Here is a 19,921-nt window from a genome sequence, read left to right on the forward strand (position 1 = left end):
AATCCCATCCATTTTTTTCAAAGAAATGGAACAAATTATCCTAACATTTATATGGAACCAGAAAAGACCTCGAATAGCCAAAGGAATATTGAAAAAGAAAGCCAAAGCTGGTGGCATCACAATTCCAGACTTCAAGCTCTATTACAAATCTGTCATCATGAAGACAGTATGGTACTGGCACAAAAACAGACACATAGATCAATGGAACAGAATAGAGAGCCCAGAAATAGACCCTCAACTAATCTCCAACAAAGCAGGAAAGAATATCCAATATAAAAGAGGCAGTCTCTTCCACAAATGGTGTTAGGAAAATTGGACAGCCACATGCAGAAAAATGAAATTGGACCATTTCCTCACACCACACATGAAAATAGAATCAAAATGGATGAAGTACCTCAATGTGAGAAAGGAATCCATCAAAATCCTTGAGGAGAACACAGGCAGCAACTTCTTCGACCTTAGCCGCAACAATTTCTTCCTAGGAACATCGCCAAAGGCAAGGGAAGCAAGGGCAAAAATGAACTATTGGGACTTCATCAACATCAAAATCTTTTGCACAGCAAAGGAAACAGTTAACAAAACCAAAAGACAACTTACAGAATGGGAGAAGATATTTGCAAACAACATATCAGATAAAGGGCTAGTATCCAAAATGTATAAAGAGTGTATCAAACTCGGGCGCCTGGGTGGCTCAGTTGGTTGAACAACTGCCTTCCGCTCAGGTCATGATCCTGGACTTCCAGGATCGAGTCCCGCATCGGGCTCCCAGCTCCTTGGGGAGTCTGCTTCTCCCTCTGACCTTCTCCTCTCTCATGCTCTCTCTCACTCATTCTCCCTCAAATAAATAAATAAAATCTTTTTTTAAAAAAAGAGCTTATCAAACTCAACACCCAAAGAACAAATAATCCAATCAAGAAATGGGCAGAGGACATGAGCAGACATTTCTGAAAAGAAGACATCCAGATGGCCAACAGACACATGAAAAAGTGCTCCACATCACTCGGCATCAGGGAAATACAAATCAAAACCACAATAAGATGTGGAGAAAGGGGAACCCTCTTACACTCTTGGTGGGAATGCAAGTTGGTGCAGCCACTTTGGAGAACAGTGTGGAGATTCCTCAAGAAATTAAAAATAGAGCTTCCCTATGACCCTGCCATTGCACTACTGGGTATTTACCCCAAAGATACAGATGTAGTGAAAAGAAGGGCCATCTGTACCCCAATGTTTATAGCAGCAATGGCCACAGTCGCCAAACTGTGGAAAGAACCAAGATGCCCTTCAATGGATGAATGGATAAGGAGGATGTGGTCCATATACACTATGGAGTATTATGCCTCCATCAGAAAGGATGAATACCCAACTTTTGTAGCAACATGGACGGGACTGGAAGAGATTATGCTGAGTGAAATAAGTCAAGCAGAGAGAGTCAAGTATCATATGGTTTCACTTATTTGTGGAGCATAACAAATAATATGGAGGACAAGGGTAGATGGAGAGGAGAAGGGAGTTGAGGGAAATTGGAAGGGGAGGTGAGCCATGAGAGACTATGGACTCTGAAAAACAACCTGAGGGTTTTGAAGGGGCGGGGGGTGGAAGGTTGGGAGAACCAGGTGGTGGGTATTAGGGAGGGCACGGATTGCATGGAGCACTGGGTGTGGTGAAAAAACAATGAATACTGTTATGCTGAAAAGAAATAAAAAATTTAAAAAAAAATAAGAAGACATCCAGATGGCCAACAGACACATGAAAAAGTGCTCCACATCACTTGGCATCAGGGAAATACAAATCAAAACCACAATGAAATACCACCTCACACCAGTCAGAATGGCTAAAATTAACAACCCAGTAAACGACAGATGCTGGCCAGGATGCAAAGAAAGGGGAACCCTCCTACACTGTTGGTGGGGATGCAAGCTGGTGCAACCACTCTGGAAAACAGCATGGAGGTTCCTCAAAAAGTTTAAAATAGAGCTACCCTACGACCCAGCAATCGCACTACTGGGTATTTACCCTAAGGACACAAACGTACTAACCCAAAGGGGCACGTGTACCCAAATGTTTATAGCAGCAATGTCCACAATAGCCAAACCATGGAAAGAACCTAGATGTCCATCAACAGATGAATGGATAAAGAAGAGTGGTATATATATACAATAGAATACTATGCAGCTATCAAAAGAAATGAAATCTTGCCATTTGCGACGACATGGATGGAACTAGAGAGTATTATGCTTAGTGAAATAAGTCAAACAGAGAAAAACAACTATCATATGATCTCCCTTATATGAGGAAGTGGATATGCAATGTGGGGGATTTGAGGGGTAGGAAAAGAATAAATGAAACAAGATGGGATTGGGAGGGAGAAAAACCATAAGAGACTCTTACTGTCACAAAACAAACTGAGGGTGACCAGGGGAAGGGGGATAGGGAGATAGCGGTGGGGTAATGGACATTGGGGAGGGTATGTGATATGGCGAGTGCTGTGAAGTGTGTAAACCTGGCGATTCACAGACCTGTACTCTTGGGGCTAATAATACATTATATGTTTATTTAAAAAATTTTTAAATTTAAAAAAAAAACCTCCAAATCCTGGGGTGCCTAGCTATGTCAGTAGATTAAGGGACTGTCTTTGGCTCAGGTCATGATCCCAGGGATCAAGCCCTGCATCAATCTCCCTGCTGAGTAGGGTGTCTGGTTTTCCCTCTGCCTCTGCTTCTCTCCTACCCCACCACACCTCTACTCATGCACGCTCTCTCTCTCTCTCTCTCTCTCTCTCTCAAATAAATAAATAAAATCTTTAAAAACAAAACAAAAACTCCAAATCTTAAAGGACCTATCTCAGTGTGGACTTGCTCCCCTGCCCCAGAGGAGGATCTTCCCATGCTGACACTTCAGGGTTTTTTTAAATCTGTTTTGTAGGATTGTTATGGGGAAAACACATAAAGTTCCTTGCTCAGTGTCTAGAATATAGTAAACACTCAATAAAAGCTACCTATTACCAAGCATTATGCCCCCAATTCTGTAGAGGAAACCGAGACTTGGGAAGGCAAACCCAGAGTTATGCCCAGAATTACAATCCAGGCTGTCCCACTTTCAAGCTCTCTCCACAATTGCCCCTCATGTGCTAGGTACCAATCAAAGCAAGGGAAGGAGTCAGGCTGCAGAGTCCCTGGGCCTGGGCCAGCAAGGGGTGGAAAGTAAGCATAGAAATGGAGGAAAGTTGAGAGGCATGGGTAATGAGGTTACACACACACGGGTTTGGACAGGAGCCCAGGACTTAGGGGGAAATAGAGAGACCTGTGGCCCCATGGGTTGTGTAATGAATCTCCTGTCACAAGGTCGGCCACAGGAAGGGGGTGTAGGAATAACAAGGTAGATGGTAAGGACCATGGCAGGAGGAAAAGCTGCCTTCCAAAGAACTCCTGACAAAAACTTCTTGTTTTCCTTTCAGAGTTATGGGCTTGGAGTCAATTTGGGGGAAGACAATCAGGAATAAAGTGAAGCTCAGATACCTACTTGTCCTCCTCAGATGTGCTTTCATATGCTCTCCATGAGTGGTCAGTGCCCATCCTTCTCCCTAGCACTCTTCACCTGGTGAATTCTTATTCACACTTCAGGGTCCCATTCTTGTTTTTCGTTGTCTCCTTTCCAGGTGGGCTCACCCCCATTCTTTCAGTAGAGGCCTTATCATGTTTTCCCGTACTATGTTAGTTCTCTGCCTCTACCTCCCAGACTGTGAGCTCAAGAAACATTTGCTGAGTGCATGAGTGGGTAAATGCGTGACTGAATGAGCATTCCTGGGAGTACCTTGGGAAAGGGATGATTACCCCCTTACAGAAGGAGAACCTGAGGCACAAAGAGTATGACAGGCCGGCTTCATATGTCATGAGCGAGCCCTGGACTGGGCCTCCTGAGTGTGAGGCCAGGGCTCTGCCTGCAGACATAGTCAGCCCACATCACTGAATCGTGGAGTATGACAAGTGTGGGGAACAATGCAGAGGCAGCTGAGACAGACAGTTTGGAAACCCTGACTCTAATCACAGCTGACACTCTCAATGGTGGTTTTCCTCTGGTCACGTCACCTTAGCTCTCTGTAAGTGTTTTCCTCTCAGAAATGGGATAATAGAGGGGCCTGGGTGGCTCAGTGGATTAAAGCCTCTGCCTTCGGCTCAGGTCATGATCCCAGGGTCCTGGGATCGAGCCCCGAGTCGGGCTCTCTGCTCAGCGCAGAGCCTGCCTCCCTCTCTCTCTGCCTGCCTCTCTACCTACTTGTGGTCTCTCTCTGTTAAATAAATAAATAAAACCTTAAAAAAAAAAGGAAATGGGATAATAATCAAACCAAACCCCCTTCCTGAACATTTGGTAAACTAGACTGTGAAGTTTTTGCAGTCAGGATTCATGTCTGCTGTCAGGATTCATGTTTGCTGGCAGCTGCGTCCTGGCATACAGCAGCTGCCTGGCACAGAGTAGGTGCTCCTGAAATATTTGTTGAATAACAGGGAGAGGAGCAAGTGGGAACATGCCCAGTCATTATCGCTGTCTGCTGAGAAAGCTTTCCTCCCACAGGTACCCCTTAACATCTTCACAGTTAATGAACTCTAGAAGCCCAGTCTAAGCCCTGCCCTCACCCTTCACCCTCCCTCCAGGTGGGCAGGGCAATCCTCCCCTGACTGTCTTGGCTGGGATGCTCAGGGGAGGTCAGCAACAGTCAGGGACAGTCAGGGAGAGTCAGCGATCCAGCAGCACCTGCACCATGAGTGTCTCTGTGCTGAGCATCATCAGACCCCTGGGCAGTGTCTCTGGGCTCCTGCAAGTGGCCTCCGTGCTAGCGCTGGTTCTGCTGCTGCTCAAGGCAGCACAGCTGTACCTGCACAGGCGGTGGCTGCTCAGAGCAGTCCAGGAGTTCCCGTCCCCTCCTTCCCACTGGCTCTTTGGGCACATGCATGAGATAAGAGGGGCTGGAGGGGAGTGGGAATGCTGGGAATCCAGGGCTCTTGGAGCATCATCCCGGTCAGTATATGTATCCCACATAGGCTTCTTGTGTGACTAGCACATGGGCCTCGGGGGAACACCCAGCTTACTGCTCAGATCTTGGCTCCTCATTCCAATATGGGAGCTCTCTGCTGGAAGGAAGCCTGAGATGGTGCCCTCAGGCTGGTCTCACCCTCTTTCCTTAAGTAGATCTGCAGGCTGTAATGCAGTCCTGCCCTGCTGCTTCCTGAGGGCCCATGGGAGAATGAGGCACAAATAAGTCAGCTGCAAGAGAAAGGGAGCAGGGGTTGACAGTGGAGAAGACTGTCGCCCTAAACAACTGCTCAGTCCCATATTTATTAGAATCAAGATAACAACTTCTTATTTATCTACAAAGCCTATGGTTAATGTATAACCCTCTTCTGCTCCTTTGTTAGTTGTTATCTTGATATATAAGTATATAAGTATAAGTATATAAGATGGCTTATATACTAACCATATGCTTTATAGATAAATAAGAAAGAATAGGAGTTATACATTGATTTGAAATCTTTTAGATAACTAAGGAGAGTAGGATATACATGGTCAAGCAGTATAGAATTTATAGTTGAGCAAGCACATTTAAGGGGATTATCTTGATAACTGATTAACAGTAGGCTGTTTCTGAGGCAGGGGAGTAACATCAGAAAATGAAGCAGGTGGCGTTCCACCCTGAGCGGGGCCAGGCATTCCCGGCTGCTGGGCTTCCAAGACGTAAATCATCCTCTCCCCTAGAGACCTGTTGCTAATGCATGTTCTTCTTAAGGTAACATTTAAGCATGCTTGCCAGGCTAGTTCAATTTCTCATGGGTTATATTTTAAGCACTACCTTGTTTTGAGAGACAGTTACACTGCGCCTTAAGGATGATGGCTGTTCCTTCCTGAGTCTTCCCCCTCCTAGACGAGGAGCCCCAGCTCCTCTCTCAGAACACCCTTCCTGATCCTTCCCTGCCCTGGCCACTCAATCCCATCCTCAAAGCCTAGCCCTGAGCTGCTTGGGAACACAGACAGCAGAGGGGTTCACAGCTTATGGAGACCATAGACAGGAATCAGGCGTCAGGTCCTGGGAAAATAAGCTCACCTGCCAGATTGGGGTGTCATGGCCGGTGCAAGGAACCAACCAGCTTGGTTTGCCTGAGACTATGAGATGTTCCAGACTGGTGATTTCAGTGTTAAAACCCTGACAAGTTACTGGCACTCATGAGAGAGAAGCTTTCCAGGATGGGGCACATAAAGAGTATTGACATTGAGTTGCACCACTAAAAGAATCTGTTTACCTCCCAGTTCTCCTTCCCCAACCACAGTACTGTGGGTTCCTTGGGCTGAGGATGTCACCCCCTTCCAGGACCCAGTTACCAGCACAGAGCTGACCCCAAGAGATGCCTGAGCAGGTTGTGGAATGACAGAGGAAGGAGCAGCTTGCAGCTAGTTTGGAGATGGTACTTAGTCTCCAGCTCTGTCAGTACTGGTCCTTCAGCAGGGGAATCAGCAAGGTGGGGGCATGTGAGGAGGGGCTGTCTTGTGGTGTGTGGATTGAACAAGCCTGGCCCAGGATGTTGCTGAGGAGGCCAAGCAATTTCAGCTGAATGGAGCCAAAGACAGAAACTTCACATCAGCCACAGGGAGACAGTCATAGGCCAGTTTCTTCATGCAACTTGTTGCACTAATGACTTCCAGATTGTCCATTTGGAGAATTTGAGACCTTTTGTTAGATGTAGTTGTCACTTTTCTGAGCTAGGATTTGACCTAAGCAACCACTAAAATTTCCTCCACTGACTCCCATTACACGGATGGTATGGAGACTCTGTAAGCACATGAGTTCTACTTCCATAACTCCTATTACCCCCAGTGCCCAATCAGCCCTCAGCTTCTGCTGGCCTAATATATTGCAGCCAGATTTTTTTCCTCCTACAAATCTGAGACTTCATTTATTCGGTACCTCTGTTATTGGCTAAATCAGGAATTAGATTGCCATGTGCGGTAAGTTAAAGCTAATCCTTTAGGCCAGGTGACAACTGACAAGTGAGACAGGGAAGCCTATGGGCTCTGAGCCAAGCTACCTGGATTCTACCCTAGCTCTGCCACATACTTCAAATACTTGCTCTATCCTTCTGTTTCCTCATCTGTAAAATGGGGATGATGATGATGATGATGATGATGAGTATAGTACTGTGTGAGTTATACTAATCTCCAAATGTCACCTGGTACAGACCAAAGGTCACAGTTACACTCTAATTATAAAAATTGAAGATAATGGTAATGCCTATGAACGACTAGCATGTTTGTAGGTTACCAAACCTGCTGCACTAAATACAGCTGAAATCAGTCAGGAACCATGAAAGGGGAACTCCTGTATGGGAATCCATGACCCAACAGCCTCATCTTTTCCCAGATTCTACCCTCCGTCTTGGAGACCACAGGTCAGCACAGCCCACAGCACCTGACAATTGATTGCCTGTGCTGACTCTTTATTTTCTATTCGCTGTCCTGGTATCTCACTTGGGGACATTTTTGTGACCCCAGTTCCTAGGAGGGGCCAGGTGAAACAGCTGCCATGGAGCACTTCCTGTGTGAGTGGCCGCAGCCTGAAAGCCAGTAGACACTGAGTATCAGCCTACAGAGTTACTGCCACTGCCACTATGGGCACCATGTCCTCTCTAATAGTCTCAGCTGGCCCTGGTCACACCTTCTCAGGAAGAGTTGGCTGTCCCAAGCGGTTGTCTGGAAAGCTGACAGACCAGTGGGTGTCAGAGTGACACAGGGAGAGAAAGAGCCAGGCATTACACTATCTAGCTTTTTAGGGGCCCCAGAGGATCTACTGACACAACCCAGGAGCAGGAGTTTCTGGAAGCCACCTGGCTTGGAAAGCAAGCAACCGGAAAGGAGGCATGCAACTGTTCTGAAACAGGATCCCCCAAGGGCCCCTACTGCACAGGTCTGAGGGACCCTGGAGGGTGAGGTAACATAGCTTCATGGTAAGAGGCTCTCACAAAGCAGTCCCTGCACCAGATCCAAGGAGAAGTGCAGCCCCAGTGATGGACATGACCTGGGAGCACAGTGAAGCCTCCTTAAGTCATTGGATAACACTTCTCAGTGTAGGGCACAATTGACTTCCCCACCTCTACTCCCACTAGAACATAAGTTCCATGAATCTGGAATCCCTATCAGAGCCTTGCTCATCAGAAACATTTCCAAACCCCTAATCACTGCTGATATCCAGAACTATCTCCATATGGCCATCCTACCCTCCCCACCTCTCCAAGCACTGGACCTAAAGAGGAAGCAAGGTTTTATTGATTTGTCTTTCCCTTGGTTACAGTTCCAAAAGGGTCAGGAGCTACAAGAGCTTCAGAAAAGGGCAGAGAAATATCCTTGCGCTAGTCCTCACTGGCTATGGGGGAGTGAGGTTAACCTCGTAGTCTATGACCCAGGCTACATGAAGGTGATCCTGGGGCGATCAGGTGAGTGCAAACCATTTGTCTGTTGGAGGGGTTTTTCCCTCTTGGATACATTCCTGGGGACTGTGACATTTCAGGAGAGACTGCTGGCTCAGTCATAAATACCTGACCCTCTACCTGCCATTTTTCCAGCCCAAGAGCCAGCAGAAACCCAAATACAGTTACTCTATTTGAAAGTTTAAATACCTGTAAGGAATTGCCTTTTTGTTTTCTCCTTCCTTCCATCCTTCCTTCCTTCCTTCCTTCTTTTTATTCCTTCCTTTCTTTCTTTCTCTATTTCTTTCTTTCTACTTCCTTCCTTCTTTCCTTCCTTCCTTTATTCTTTCCTTCCTTTCCTCTCTTTCCTCCTTTCTTTCTTTTTTCTTTCTTCCTTAATTTCCTTCCTTCCTTTACTCCCACCTTCATTTTCTCCTTCCTTCCCTCTCTCCTCTTTCTTCCTTCCCTCCTTTCCACTTTTCATTCTTTTCATCTTTTATTCTTTCCTTCTTTCTTTCTAACTTTCTTCACCACAATGGTGTGATCCCAGAACTCAAGACAATTTCCTATTCATGATGGTTTGCGTGGAACCCCAATTTGTTGCCTGTGCTGGCACGTGGAATGACTGAGCCACCACGAAAAATCGAAAACAAAAACAAAAAAAGTAAGAATACAAACAAACAAACAAACAAAAAACCACTGGACAAGCTACTGTCTTGTCACTAGCGCTGAGGACAGAAGATATATTTCTTACCGATGCAACTTCCTACTCAATAGGCCTCTGTGGTGGGACACTCAGTCTGCCTTCCTGAGCCCACAGTAACTATCAGGAAAGACAGAGAGTCCTAGTTGGAAGGCAAGTGGGAGGTGGATTGACACAAATTTCCAGCTGACAATCATCAGGAAGGGATGGGGGACAATGGTCTAGACCACAGCTACCTCCTGGGTGCAGCCTGCCTTCGTTGGTCACCTCCAGTTTCCTGTAATGCCTTTCTTACTTTCAGACCCAAAGTCTGATGGTTCTTACAGATTCATGGCTCCCTGGATAGGTAAGTATATTTAACAAGGACTACAGTTCACCTTCTGCTTAGGTTGCCAACAAATATCCATTTGGCCGAGACAAATACGAGGTGACCAGCACCACAATCACTCCACTCAACTCTGAATTGAGCTTCCTCTCTCTTCTTCAGATAAAAACCTCACCCCTTCCTAATGGTAGGGGTGCCCTCCTGCAGCTCAGTTTCTCCCACATCACTTCTCAGTCCTCCGTAATGATCTCAGACTAACTTTTCATTGATGTTCTCCATTAACCAGTGCTGCCCTGTTTCAACCTCAATCTCTCAGCTGTGCACCAGGCTTTGGGAAGTCCCCTTCCTGACATGCACTGTCCTTTCCTGCCTTGTCCAGGATGCCCTTCTTCTGACACCCTGGGTTCCTCCCCAGTTGTCCTCAGACAACTCTTGGAGGTTCCTCCCCCCACACACACCCATTGTGGTCCAGGGTATGGTGTGCTCCTGTTGAATGGGCAGACGTGGTTCCAGCACCGGAGAATGCTGACCCCAGCCTTCCACTGTGACATCCTGAAGCCCTATGTGGGGCTCATGGCTGACTCTGTCCAAGTGATGCTGGTAAGTTCAAGCCCTGCTCACCTGCACACTCACACCCCCCGTACAGTTCACAAAGTCCACTCTCAGACAGCTATGTCCCTCAGACATCCATTAGATATGGCCCCCAGAATCACAACTTATACCATACTATGAGACTATGAGGATGGATGGAACAAAAAAGCATCTGGGCACCTGTTTTTATCCACTCTTTGCTCACTGCCCACAGGAGAGACCGTCATGGTGGATAAAGGGTCTCTTCTTGTCCTTCTTCCATGTCTTTGACTTGGACAGGAAGAGTAGTCAATGCCCCTAGACAACAGGACAAACTGCTCCTGGCAGGCCTGAACAGTAGCAGCTTAGTGGCAAAGTGGACATCCCATGATGTCACTCACGTGGGCTCTGGGCTAGGGCTGAAGGCTTCTGATGGATTTATCTATTCTGTGCAGGGAAATGGAGACCAAGTCTCTACTCTCCAGGGCTGGGTCTTGCCATAACATCACCTCTGAGTCTGACCCTATTTCTCACTCACTGTGCTCAGCTGACATTTGTTGAATAAGAGGAACTGAAGTTCCTGATATCCCTTCTTTGGAAACCCCAGTCTTAGCCCCTTGATCTTTCCTTTGCCTTGACTCTTGCTCCCTAAATTGGGACTTCACCTGTTTTTCATGTGAAAATCAACCCCAAGACACAAAATGTTGCCCCTTAGTCCCCTGAGAAACAATGTTTTCTGATCTCCTAAAAGGTGGTTATCACCAAACTTCTTCCTAAGTCAGATGGTAAGAGATCATGATTAATTAAATAACAATTAACTAACTTTCTCAGACTATATTCTTAGAAAATACTCATCAGATTACAAACAAATGGCTATATGGTCCTAAACTGATGAAACACAACTGCTTTAGAAAGTGAGGGCATCTCATCAGAATATCTGGAGAGGCAGAGAGAGAGTCCAGCCTTGTCAGCATGGGCCTTCTGGAGGAGTAGAGAAAGATATATGTGTCCCTCTACCACAGGACAAATGGGAGGACCTCCTCAGCCAGAACTCATCTCTGGAGATCTTTGGACACATCTCCTTGATGACGTTGGACACCCTTATGAAGTGTGCCTTCAGCTACCAGGGCAACCAAGAGACATATAGGTCAGTAAAACCCTTAGTTGCAGGGTCCTATTTCTTACCAACTGGGATGGACTATCTGAAAGACAGTTAGGACAGCTTGGATGTTCACCAGCCCAAAGAGTCACATTCTGCAGAGAGCCCCTGGCCACAGTCAGATTCAGCCCGTGCCAAGCCTTCATTAGGCACAGACCCTGCTCCGTGCCCCAGGAAGAAACCCGGGTGCCAAAGTCTCTCATAAAGGGCTGAGAGTCTCGAGGGTATAAGAACGACATGACAAATGCCTAGAGTTGCCTGTCCCATTGATTGAGGAATGCTCCATACACAGGCCCACCACACTCCAGAACAGATGCCTCCCTCCATCCAGTCCATTCTGCATCCTCCCTTTTCAGGTACTCCCAGTCCTACCTTCAAGCCATTCGGGACCTGAACAACCTGGTGCTTTCCCGAATAAGGAATGTTTTCTACCAGAAAGACATCATCTACAGGCTGACCCCTGAAGGCCGCTGGAATCACCGGGCCTGCCAGCTTGCCCATCAACACACAGGTTGTGTCTGCCCTCTGGGAAGCTCCCCTCCTTCATCAGGCACATCCCAAAGGGACTGGCCTGACCCTCAGCTGAGTCCTGCCCCGGGCTGCCCTTCCAGGACCTGGGAAACACCCACCCAGGTACTCCTCTGGTGCAGGTGTTAGGGTGCCAGGTGGTATGCAAGCAGCTACATGTGTCACCGCATGGGTGAAGGTTGAATGAGAGCCCCTGCCAGCAGCATTCAAGCAGAGCCTCCTTGGGCTGTGCTGTTGAGGGGAGTGATGACCTGCAAGCACCTGGTGCTAGAGCTCTCACCCCAACAAACACACCCACTCCCACACTCTGCCTGACCCACCTGGCACCCTGACTGGGGCACAGGGAGCAGGTGGGCTACTTTGAGTGGCTGTGTCTGGGCACCCAGAGCTCTCAGCTCTGCCTGGGAACACTGTTCTGGACAGACGGAGTGATCAAGCTGAGGAAGGCTCAGCTGCAGGAGGAAGGAGAGCTGGAGAAGGTCAGGAGCAAGAGGCACTTGGACTTCCTGGATATCCTCCTCTTTGCCCAAGTGTGTGTGGCAGGGAAGGCCTGAGGCTTTGCCTACAAGTGTGGAGGAGGGGGGAAAACTCAAACCCTGCCCTTTCTCCGTGTCTTTCCAGATGGAGAACAGGAGCAGCTTTTCTGACAAGGACCTCCGTGCAGAAGTGGACACCTTCATGTTTGAGGGCCATGACACCACAGCCAGCGGCATCTCCTGGATCCTCTATGCTTTGGCCACACACCCAGAGCATCAGCAGAAATGCCGGGAGGAGATCCAGAGCCTCCTGGGGGACAGTGCCTCCATTACCTGGTGAGTGCTCATGAGAAGGGAGGCCCTGCCCTCTCAAGTAGAGAATTCCCTGGTTGCCAGGACCTTGCCCGCCCTTCAGGATAGCTTTGTTTTAGGGACCACCTGGACCAGATGCCCTACACCACCATGTGCATCAAGGAGGCACTGCGACTCTACCCACCAGTTCCATGTGTTGGCAGAGAGCTCAGCAAGCCCATCACCTTCCCTGATGGACGCTCCTTACCCAAAGGTGTGAACTTCCCCAGTCTCCCTCCATAAACACTCGACAGGAACGTGTGCGAGGTCAGAAATCCACATGTTCTGGGCAGTTGGTACATGTCTTTCAGAGTCATTTCTCCCTCAAGAGAACCAATATTTCCTGTTGTTCAGATGAGGTATATGGTATGCTTCCCACAGAGTTTAATCCAAGAAACAAATACATGACAGCCCCTGAATGTGGCTTTGGATTTTGCTCTAATATTCTCATTCTTTGAGATATGAGTGCCTGAGAGACCATCAGACAGAGCAGGGGGATAGGAGGTCTTTCCTTATATGGGTCTAGGCTAATGAGAAAGATCAGAGAATTCACCATCATGGCTAAGATGGTCCAGTCTCCAGGGAGCCCTCAGGATGATGGCAGAGAGTAGCTGATGACCAGATCTGAGATCCCTGCCATCCTGCCACATCCTAGCTGGCTGGTCAGAGGCAAGGTGCTCAGCCTCTCTGAGGCTCAGGTGCTTCATGGGAACAAAAGAGTTCTGAGCCTTCACTGGAGGGTTGTTGTGAGGATGGAAGGGCTGATGCATATTCCCCAAGACCCATGGATGGTACTTGATGTGAGTTGTCCCATGAGTTGCTCCAAAATGTAAGCCTCCAGTTCTTCCCTGCTTTTGGCCTGGTCATGGTTAATCTACTAACCTGTGCACACGTGCATACCTGTTATGCTGTGTCTGCCCCACCTCTCCTGCAATGCTGTCATTCCGTTCACAGTGATGAGAAAGGCTCTCATGGTGGCTGCCAAGCTGTGTGTGGGTGCAGCTGGGCCCCACAAGCATGTATGTCCAGGCTTCTCTCTTCTGCTCCACGGGATTCTTAGTGACGCTCTCCTTTTATGCCCTTCACCACAACCCAAAGCTGTGGCCAGACCCAGAGATATGATGACTTTGGGTGGAGGAGGTGGGATGACCTCTCCAGATCAAACCTTCTTCCTGGCCCACCTCTGGGTGTGCTGTCCCTTGGATGATTGGAAGGAAGGGCTTGACTCCGTCCTGGCCCTGGTGCTCCCTCTGCAGGTGTTTGACCCTTCCTGGTTTGCACCGGGTTCCTCTCGACACAGCCATGCTTTCCTGCCCTTCTCAGGAGGATCAAGTTGAGGCACTTGTACCAGAATGGGAAGAGGCAGGGGCTATTTTGGGTTGTTTGTGACTTGATGTTTGTGACTTGCCACATTTATGTGGGTTTCTGTAGATATGCCCTGGCCTGTTGGAGTGCTGGGAAAGAGGTATGTGTCTCTACAAAAAGAAAGTTGGTAATCACTGAATGCCATGGAGACTTTGACCCATTGCTCTTACACAATCTCTAGCTACAATTCAGTGTCAGTGGGTGTTCCATAGCCCAGGGTACTCTTGTGAGTTCTTCATTTTGTGAGTATGACTTTACGGAATTAGATTTTCTCACATGTAATTTTCAAGTGTTGTCAAAGTCAAAGAGAGGGTGGACACAAAAGTTGTCGTTGCACACAATCTCAAACCAGCCTTTTCTACTCAACTCCCCATTCTACCTCCACACTGCACCATTGACTACATTGCAGGAGTTTCCATACTCAGCTTCCTGCATGCCTCAAATATTTCAGCCATACACAGGAAAGGTTCCTACAGTCTCTTAGGGGCTTCATAAAGTACTCGACTAATCTGTGTTGTTGCTATATTTTCACCAACCAAATGAATTATTGACTCTATGGTACTGGTCATGTACACTTGACAATTTTCCCAGTTGTCCAAACACTACATATGATCTGGACTCTATATACCTTAATATTACACTTAGAGTCCAGACATCTAAATGGACAAATATATAAAAATGAGGACATTAAATTGCTTTTAGAAGAAAATCCAACCTGTTGTATATATACATGACACATAGCATTTGAATATTACCCGCTGTGTAAAATGTAAAGCACACATGACATGGCTGCTCATTGGGATGACTATTGTCCAGCGTGGCTGCTGTGAAATCCTCCAGTGCTGCTGAGAGTGTCCTATAAATAGTAACTGCAGGAAACGTTGTAAGTAGTTACTAGAAAAATGTTTTTTCCAAATTCAGGAATCTGTCAATCCTTCACATAGAGAGTGAACCCAATTTCACACAACATCTTTAAGCAAATTGTGCTTCCAGATACTGGCTCCAGGATTTGTTTCTCCCTGGGATTGAGTCCTTCCTCCTAGACATTGGTGCAAGTCATGTGGCTGCCAGTAGAGACAGGAGAGGGGTAGACAGCTCAGTTCCTAGCTCAGAACTAATGGTTACTCATATTTTATTCCATTCAGGGTGGGTTTCTTTTTCAGTTCAAGAGACATCATTCAGTTTTAAGACTGCCTATTAAGCCTGTCTCTGTGTGCCTAGTCCTCTGCTATGAGAGGGCATACTGCCCTTGCCTCCAGGAGTTCACAGTCAAGAAACAAATGCCTCCACTCAAAAGAGACTTCCTTCCTTCCTTCCTTCCTTCCTTCCTTCCTTCCTTCCTTCCTTCTTTCCTTTCTTCCTTCCTTCCTTCTTTCCTTTCTTCCTTCCTTCCTTCCCTCCTTCCTTCCTTCCTTCCCTCCTTCCTTTCTTCCTTTCTTTCTTTCATTCATTTCCTAATTGACCCCACTGTAGGAAGCTCCATTTTCCTGGCACTGTCCTACTCTGGAAAGTGATGTGTCCTTGAGTAAACTATTAGGGTGATGTCCAGGAATGAAGAGGCACAGTGGCCAGGGGTGGGGGTGAGGGCAGGCTGGCATTGCCCTTAGCCTTGAGCATGTGGCAGGCAAAGGTGGAGGGAGGGCATTCTCTGGGATCTCCTCAGCAGGAGCTGAGCTGGGAGGAGGGGAGTTGAACAGGTGAAAAGTGAGCCAACAACGGAGAGGGGACTTTGATGTCAGCTGAAGCATGTGGACACGTTGTACCTATGATGGAGGGCATAGGAGGCTCAGAGCTGGGCCAGGGCATCAGAAGAGGGAATGGAGGCAGGAGACAGAAAAGTCTGCGTGGGGAGGTTGAGGGAGGGCAGCAGAGACATTTCTGCAGTAGAATTGGAAAGCTACAGCAGCTTGTTGACTGAGGGGCCGAGTAAGATGGTGCAGCAGGTCGAATGTCACTAAGCCTCTGCCCCTGCAGAAGCTTCCCTGTCACCATTCTGACTTCCTTACCCAACTCTGCTTTGTCCTTTCTCTGAGGATCTGGACCCCTGTATGCCCCAGATGGTTAGGGCCTGAAGGATGGCCCAGCCCACCCCCTGTGGTGCCCTGTCCTGCTCTTCGCATTGTGAAACTTGAAATGGCATATGCAGAGAGTAAACAACTTAATAATTAACTGCTTTACTGATCACTTGACTTGGCCCTGAGGCTCAAGGTTCTGACCTTCTTGTAACGGGATTTCAGGCCTGCTGAGAGCACGGATAGGAGCAGGAGCTAATCCTGGAAGAACAAATAACATGGAGAACATGGGGAGATGGAGAGGAGAAGGGAGTTGAGGGAAATTGGAAGGGAAGGTGAACCATGAGAGACTATGGACTCTGAAAAATAACCTGAGGGTTTTGAAGGGGTGGGGGGTGGGAGGTTGGGGCAACCAGGTGGTGGGTATTAGGGAGGGCACGAATTGCATGGAGCACTGGGTGTGGTGCAAAAACAATGAATACTGTTATGCTGAAAAGAAATAAAAATTTTTAAAAAAAAGAGAAAAAAAGAGGTCAAGGGAAGAGAGTGAAACAGGCAAGGCTAGGTAGGCATAAAGATGTGCGTGTGTCTTGAGGAAAATGGATCCAGGCTGGGCCCATGCAGGAGGCCCCTGAATGTGCTGTTCCTGGCAGGGGGGTTGAGGCCACTTCTCATTTCCTTTTCCCTCCCTGACCCAGGAACTGCATCGGGAAGCAGTTTGCCATGAACAAGATGAAGGTGGCGGTGGCCCTGACCCTGCTCCGCTTTGAGCTGGCACCAGATCCTTTCATGGTCCCTGTTCCCACTCCAAGAATTGTGCTGATGTCCAAGAATGGGATCCACCTGCATCTCAGGAAGCTCCTCTAACCCTTGTGGGGACAAGGATGAGCCCCGACGGCCTCCTGCCTGCCATCGTGTCTTGCTGTCAGTCTCTCCTGTCTGCTGTCCTCTGCCCATTTCCTGCTTTCACTCTGCCCACTGCCAGCCTCCTGCTCTCCTCCTCTTGTGCATCAGACTGTCTGTCCTTCTCCATCTCACCTTTCCCCAGACATCCTATTCACTTATCTGTTACCCTTCTCCTACCCACCTGAATCTGACCACCCACTGAACTTAATACCTGCCTGTTTCCCAGCCTGCCTGTCCTCTGCATGTCTTTTTCTTTATATGCCTATTTGATTGTCTCTATATTATTTTCGTCTGGTTGCTATATAACCTATCACAGCCTTAGTGTCTTAGAATACACCAGCCTGTTTTCTTATAGTCCTAGAGATTGAAGTCTAAAATGGATTTTGCTGGACCACAGCCAAGATATTGGTGGTCACACTACCACTAGTCTCCAAGAAAGAATCCCTTTCTCTGCCTGTTCTAGCATCAAGAGGAATTCTTTGTGATCTTTAGCTCCTGGAGCCTCCTTTTTCAAATCCAATAGCATCTTTCAATATCCTTCTGCTGCTGTCTTCATATCACCTCGTCTTCCATAAGGACTTTTGTGATTAGACAGGTGTACTCAGATAATACAGACGTATCTCAGCTTCCGGGACATGGACTCTTTGGGAGCCATGATTCAGCCTGCTTAATCCCTATCTGACTGCTGTTAGTCCATGTTTCCAGCTCTCTCCTGTTTTTTTACCAGCATACCCATTTGTCATCACCTCCATTTGTCATACCCTCCTCTTCTTTCCTCCTCCCTCAAATAAATTTCTTAATAGAAATTAATGCATGGAGTGTGTGTTTTCCCTTGGAGGAAGATAAATGGAAGAGAAAAGAGAAAAGGGGAGGAAAGATGGAGGAGACAGGAAGGGAAATAATAATCAGCTCTGTGATGCCAGCACCCCAGGAGGGCTGGATGTGACCCGTTGTCTCAGGCCATGGAGTGGTTGGCTTTCCAAGAGGTACTAGGAGGAACCCCTGTGGAGAAATGGATTGGCCAGTGGGAAAGAATATCAGACCCCAGTCAGTAAACTACTGATGTCACCTCTCCCACAGGACCCCTTCCCAGTCCCTTGCTTTTCTCGTCGACCACGCCTGCCCCATTATGTGATTGCTTGGGTACTGGTCCTCCTGACCCTGGGCCCTGTTCTCAGGCCCTTTTTGCCCTTCTCCACCAGCCTCTCTCAACCCAGACATTATTCTTTTGTTGGTTCTAAACACAGATTTTCCTCCTGTCCTACTCCCTGCCATTCTTAGCCCAGACCCTGGATGCCACAGATAGGCCTCCCCGAGACTTCTGCCTATGGTGTAATGCCACATTCTGCCTTCCTGAAGGGGCTTCTTCCCCAGCTGGTGCTTGCATCCAGGACCTCCCTTTCAGTCCCTTGGTTTCCTAGGTTACTGGGCTAGTTCAGCCATGCTTTGAGAAGGGGCAGTGTAGATGTCTCATGTTTGACCAGGGGCAGGAAAATAAGCTGGGAAAGTGCTAGACAGGAAGGTTGGCAGATTCCCCGGCACCAGGTGGTGCAGAAGGGCAAGGATGAGCCAAGCTCAGAGAGTTCAAGGCAATGGGAACTTGAAATTCTGGGTGGCCACCCATGGATAGACACATTCTCTAACCACAGGATTATGTTGAGGGTAAAGAATGTGACCAAGAAGTGGTCTGCTGGCTGCTGCCTGCTGGCTCTAGGCAAAGGAAAAAACCTAGGGTGAGTTCACACTCATATACACTACTCCCATGACACATATATGTGTAACTACACGTGTGCGTACCACTCACACACTCTACACTCTACCACACATGTGCACACCAAAGGCCTGGGGTCGTAGGAGGCAACAGGGTATGTTTAACCAACTGAGCCACCCAGGCGCCCACAACAGGATATGTCTGGAGGGCTGGAAGGATTAAGTGGAGTTCATTTTGGTCCCATTAGTCAGCTGCCTTGGTCCTCCTCTCCCATGTGGAGCCTCCCCCTTCTGTCAAGCTCTGGAGTTCTCAGCTCCATTTCCCATCAACATAAACTCTGAAAGGGACAGTCAATACACCTATGGAGTCTTGGTCAAAAGAGGTCAAAGTCGGAAAGTCTCAGTGCAAGCTATTTTCTGATGAGCATCTTGGCAGTTTCCTTCTTCTGACATTGAAGTAGGGTAAGTCCTGTCTCATAGGTCTCTTGACAATCCAGAGATGAGGGAAGTAACAAGTCTTAGACTTGGGTGCCACCCATGGGCTACAAGTGGTTATGACCTCTGGTTCTGCCCTCAGATGATGACTATTGATATATACCTCTGCTTCTATGGAGAAAGGTCTATCCAGGGCCAGGACAGAGAGGGAAGTTGGTGGCATGGATGACACCCTGGCTGAGGCCTCTGCATCCCAGCCTCAGGTAGGCAAGGAGGTCTAGGTCTTGACAGGGCTTTGCAGGAGTGAGCAGGTAGCCCATAGCCAACCTTCCCAGGCTATGGCCTTTTTCTAAGAGGTGAAGCATCAATAGCAGGAAGGATGTGTCTCCAGATGGTACATCCCCAGGGCAACATATAGACATCCCCAAGTCCCAGGGCTAGAATTCCCCTCACTTATCAGGCCTCTTATTCTCCAGTGTACTCCCTTTCACTGTTGTCTAATTCCTGGATTAGAACCTGCTAATGGCCTTCTACCTAGGACCCTAGAGATACATGGGACCCCTGGCATCACGCAGCTGCTGCAGGGAGTACTGAAGACTCTCTAATTCATCACATGGCCCCAGCCTGAGGCCCTCCCCCAAAGTCACTCTTTGCACCTTTGTACCTCACCTGCCTCAAGGCTTGATTCAAGCACTGTGTCTTCCAGGAAACCCCCCTTAAATGCCACTCTGCCACCTTCTTCAGCAAAAACCTGAACACCTAGAGCACCAGGTGACAATGGCATAGATATTGCCAATGGCAGGAATGCTAGACAGACCTGTCTCAAGAGGGGCAGAAGATATACCTGAGAAACCATATTCCATATTCCTTGATTTCAGTGGTGGTTACCTGGGAATTTGTTTTAGAAATTGATAGTCCTATACATTTTTTGTTT

At 47.9% G+C, this 19,921-nt stretch overlaps 1 protein-coding gene across 4 annotated transcripts; it reads left to right on the top strand.

The window, feature by feature from the left end:
* Positions 1–4,735: 4,735 nt before the first annotated feature.
* Positions 4,736–16,803, top strand: LOC308342237 (cytochrome P450 4A11-like; the record flags this gene model as incomplete). 4 transcript variants are annotated; one of them, XM_080802541.1, is made up of 12 exons in its annotated part: positions 4,736–4,960; positions 8,342–8,474; positions 9,452–9,496; positions 9,948–10,075; positions 11,068–11,192; positions 11,561–11,715; positions 12,156–12,262; positions 12,354–12,544; positions 12,640–12,775; positions 13,613–13,675; positions 13,816–13,892; positions 16,635–16,803. In XM_080802541.1, 12 exons carry the CDS (start codon positions 4,757–4,759, stop codon positions 16,801–16,803), a joined length of 1,533 nt encoding a protein of 510 aa, XP_080658667.1. The 4 variants fall into 4 exon arrangements, with proteins under 4 accessions (XP_080658667.1, XP_080658664.1, XP_080658665.1 ...); XM_080802538.1 differs by having other exon boundaries at positions 4,757–4,951; positions 8,333–8,474; positions 12,640–12,788; positions 13,620–13,675; XM_080802539.1 differs by having other exon boundaries at positions 4,757–4,951; positions 8,333–8,474.
* Between the last annotated feature and the right edge of the window lie 3,118 nt (positions 16,804–19,921).

The sequence above is a fragment of the Martes martes genome (assembly GCF_963455335.1).
Source record: "Martes martes genome assembly, chromosome: 4".
NCBI classification, from domain to species: Eukaryota; Metazoa; Chordata; class Mammalia; order Carnivora; family Mustelidae; genus Martes; species Martes martes.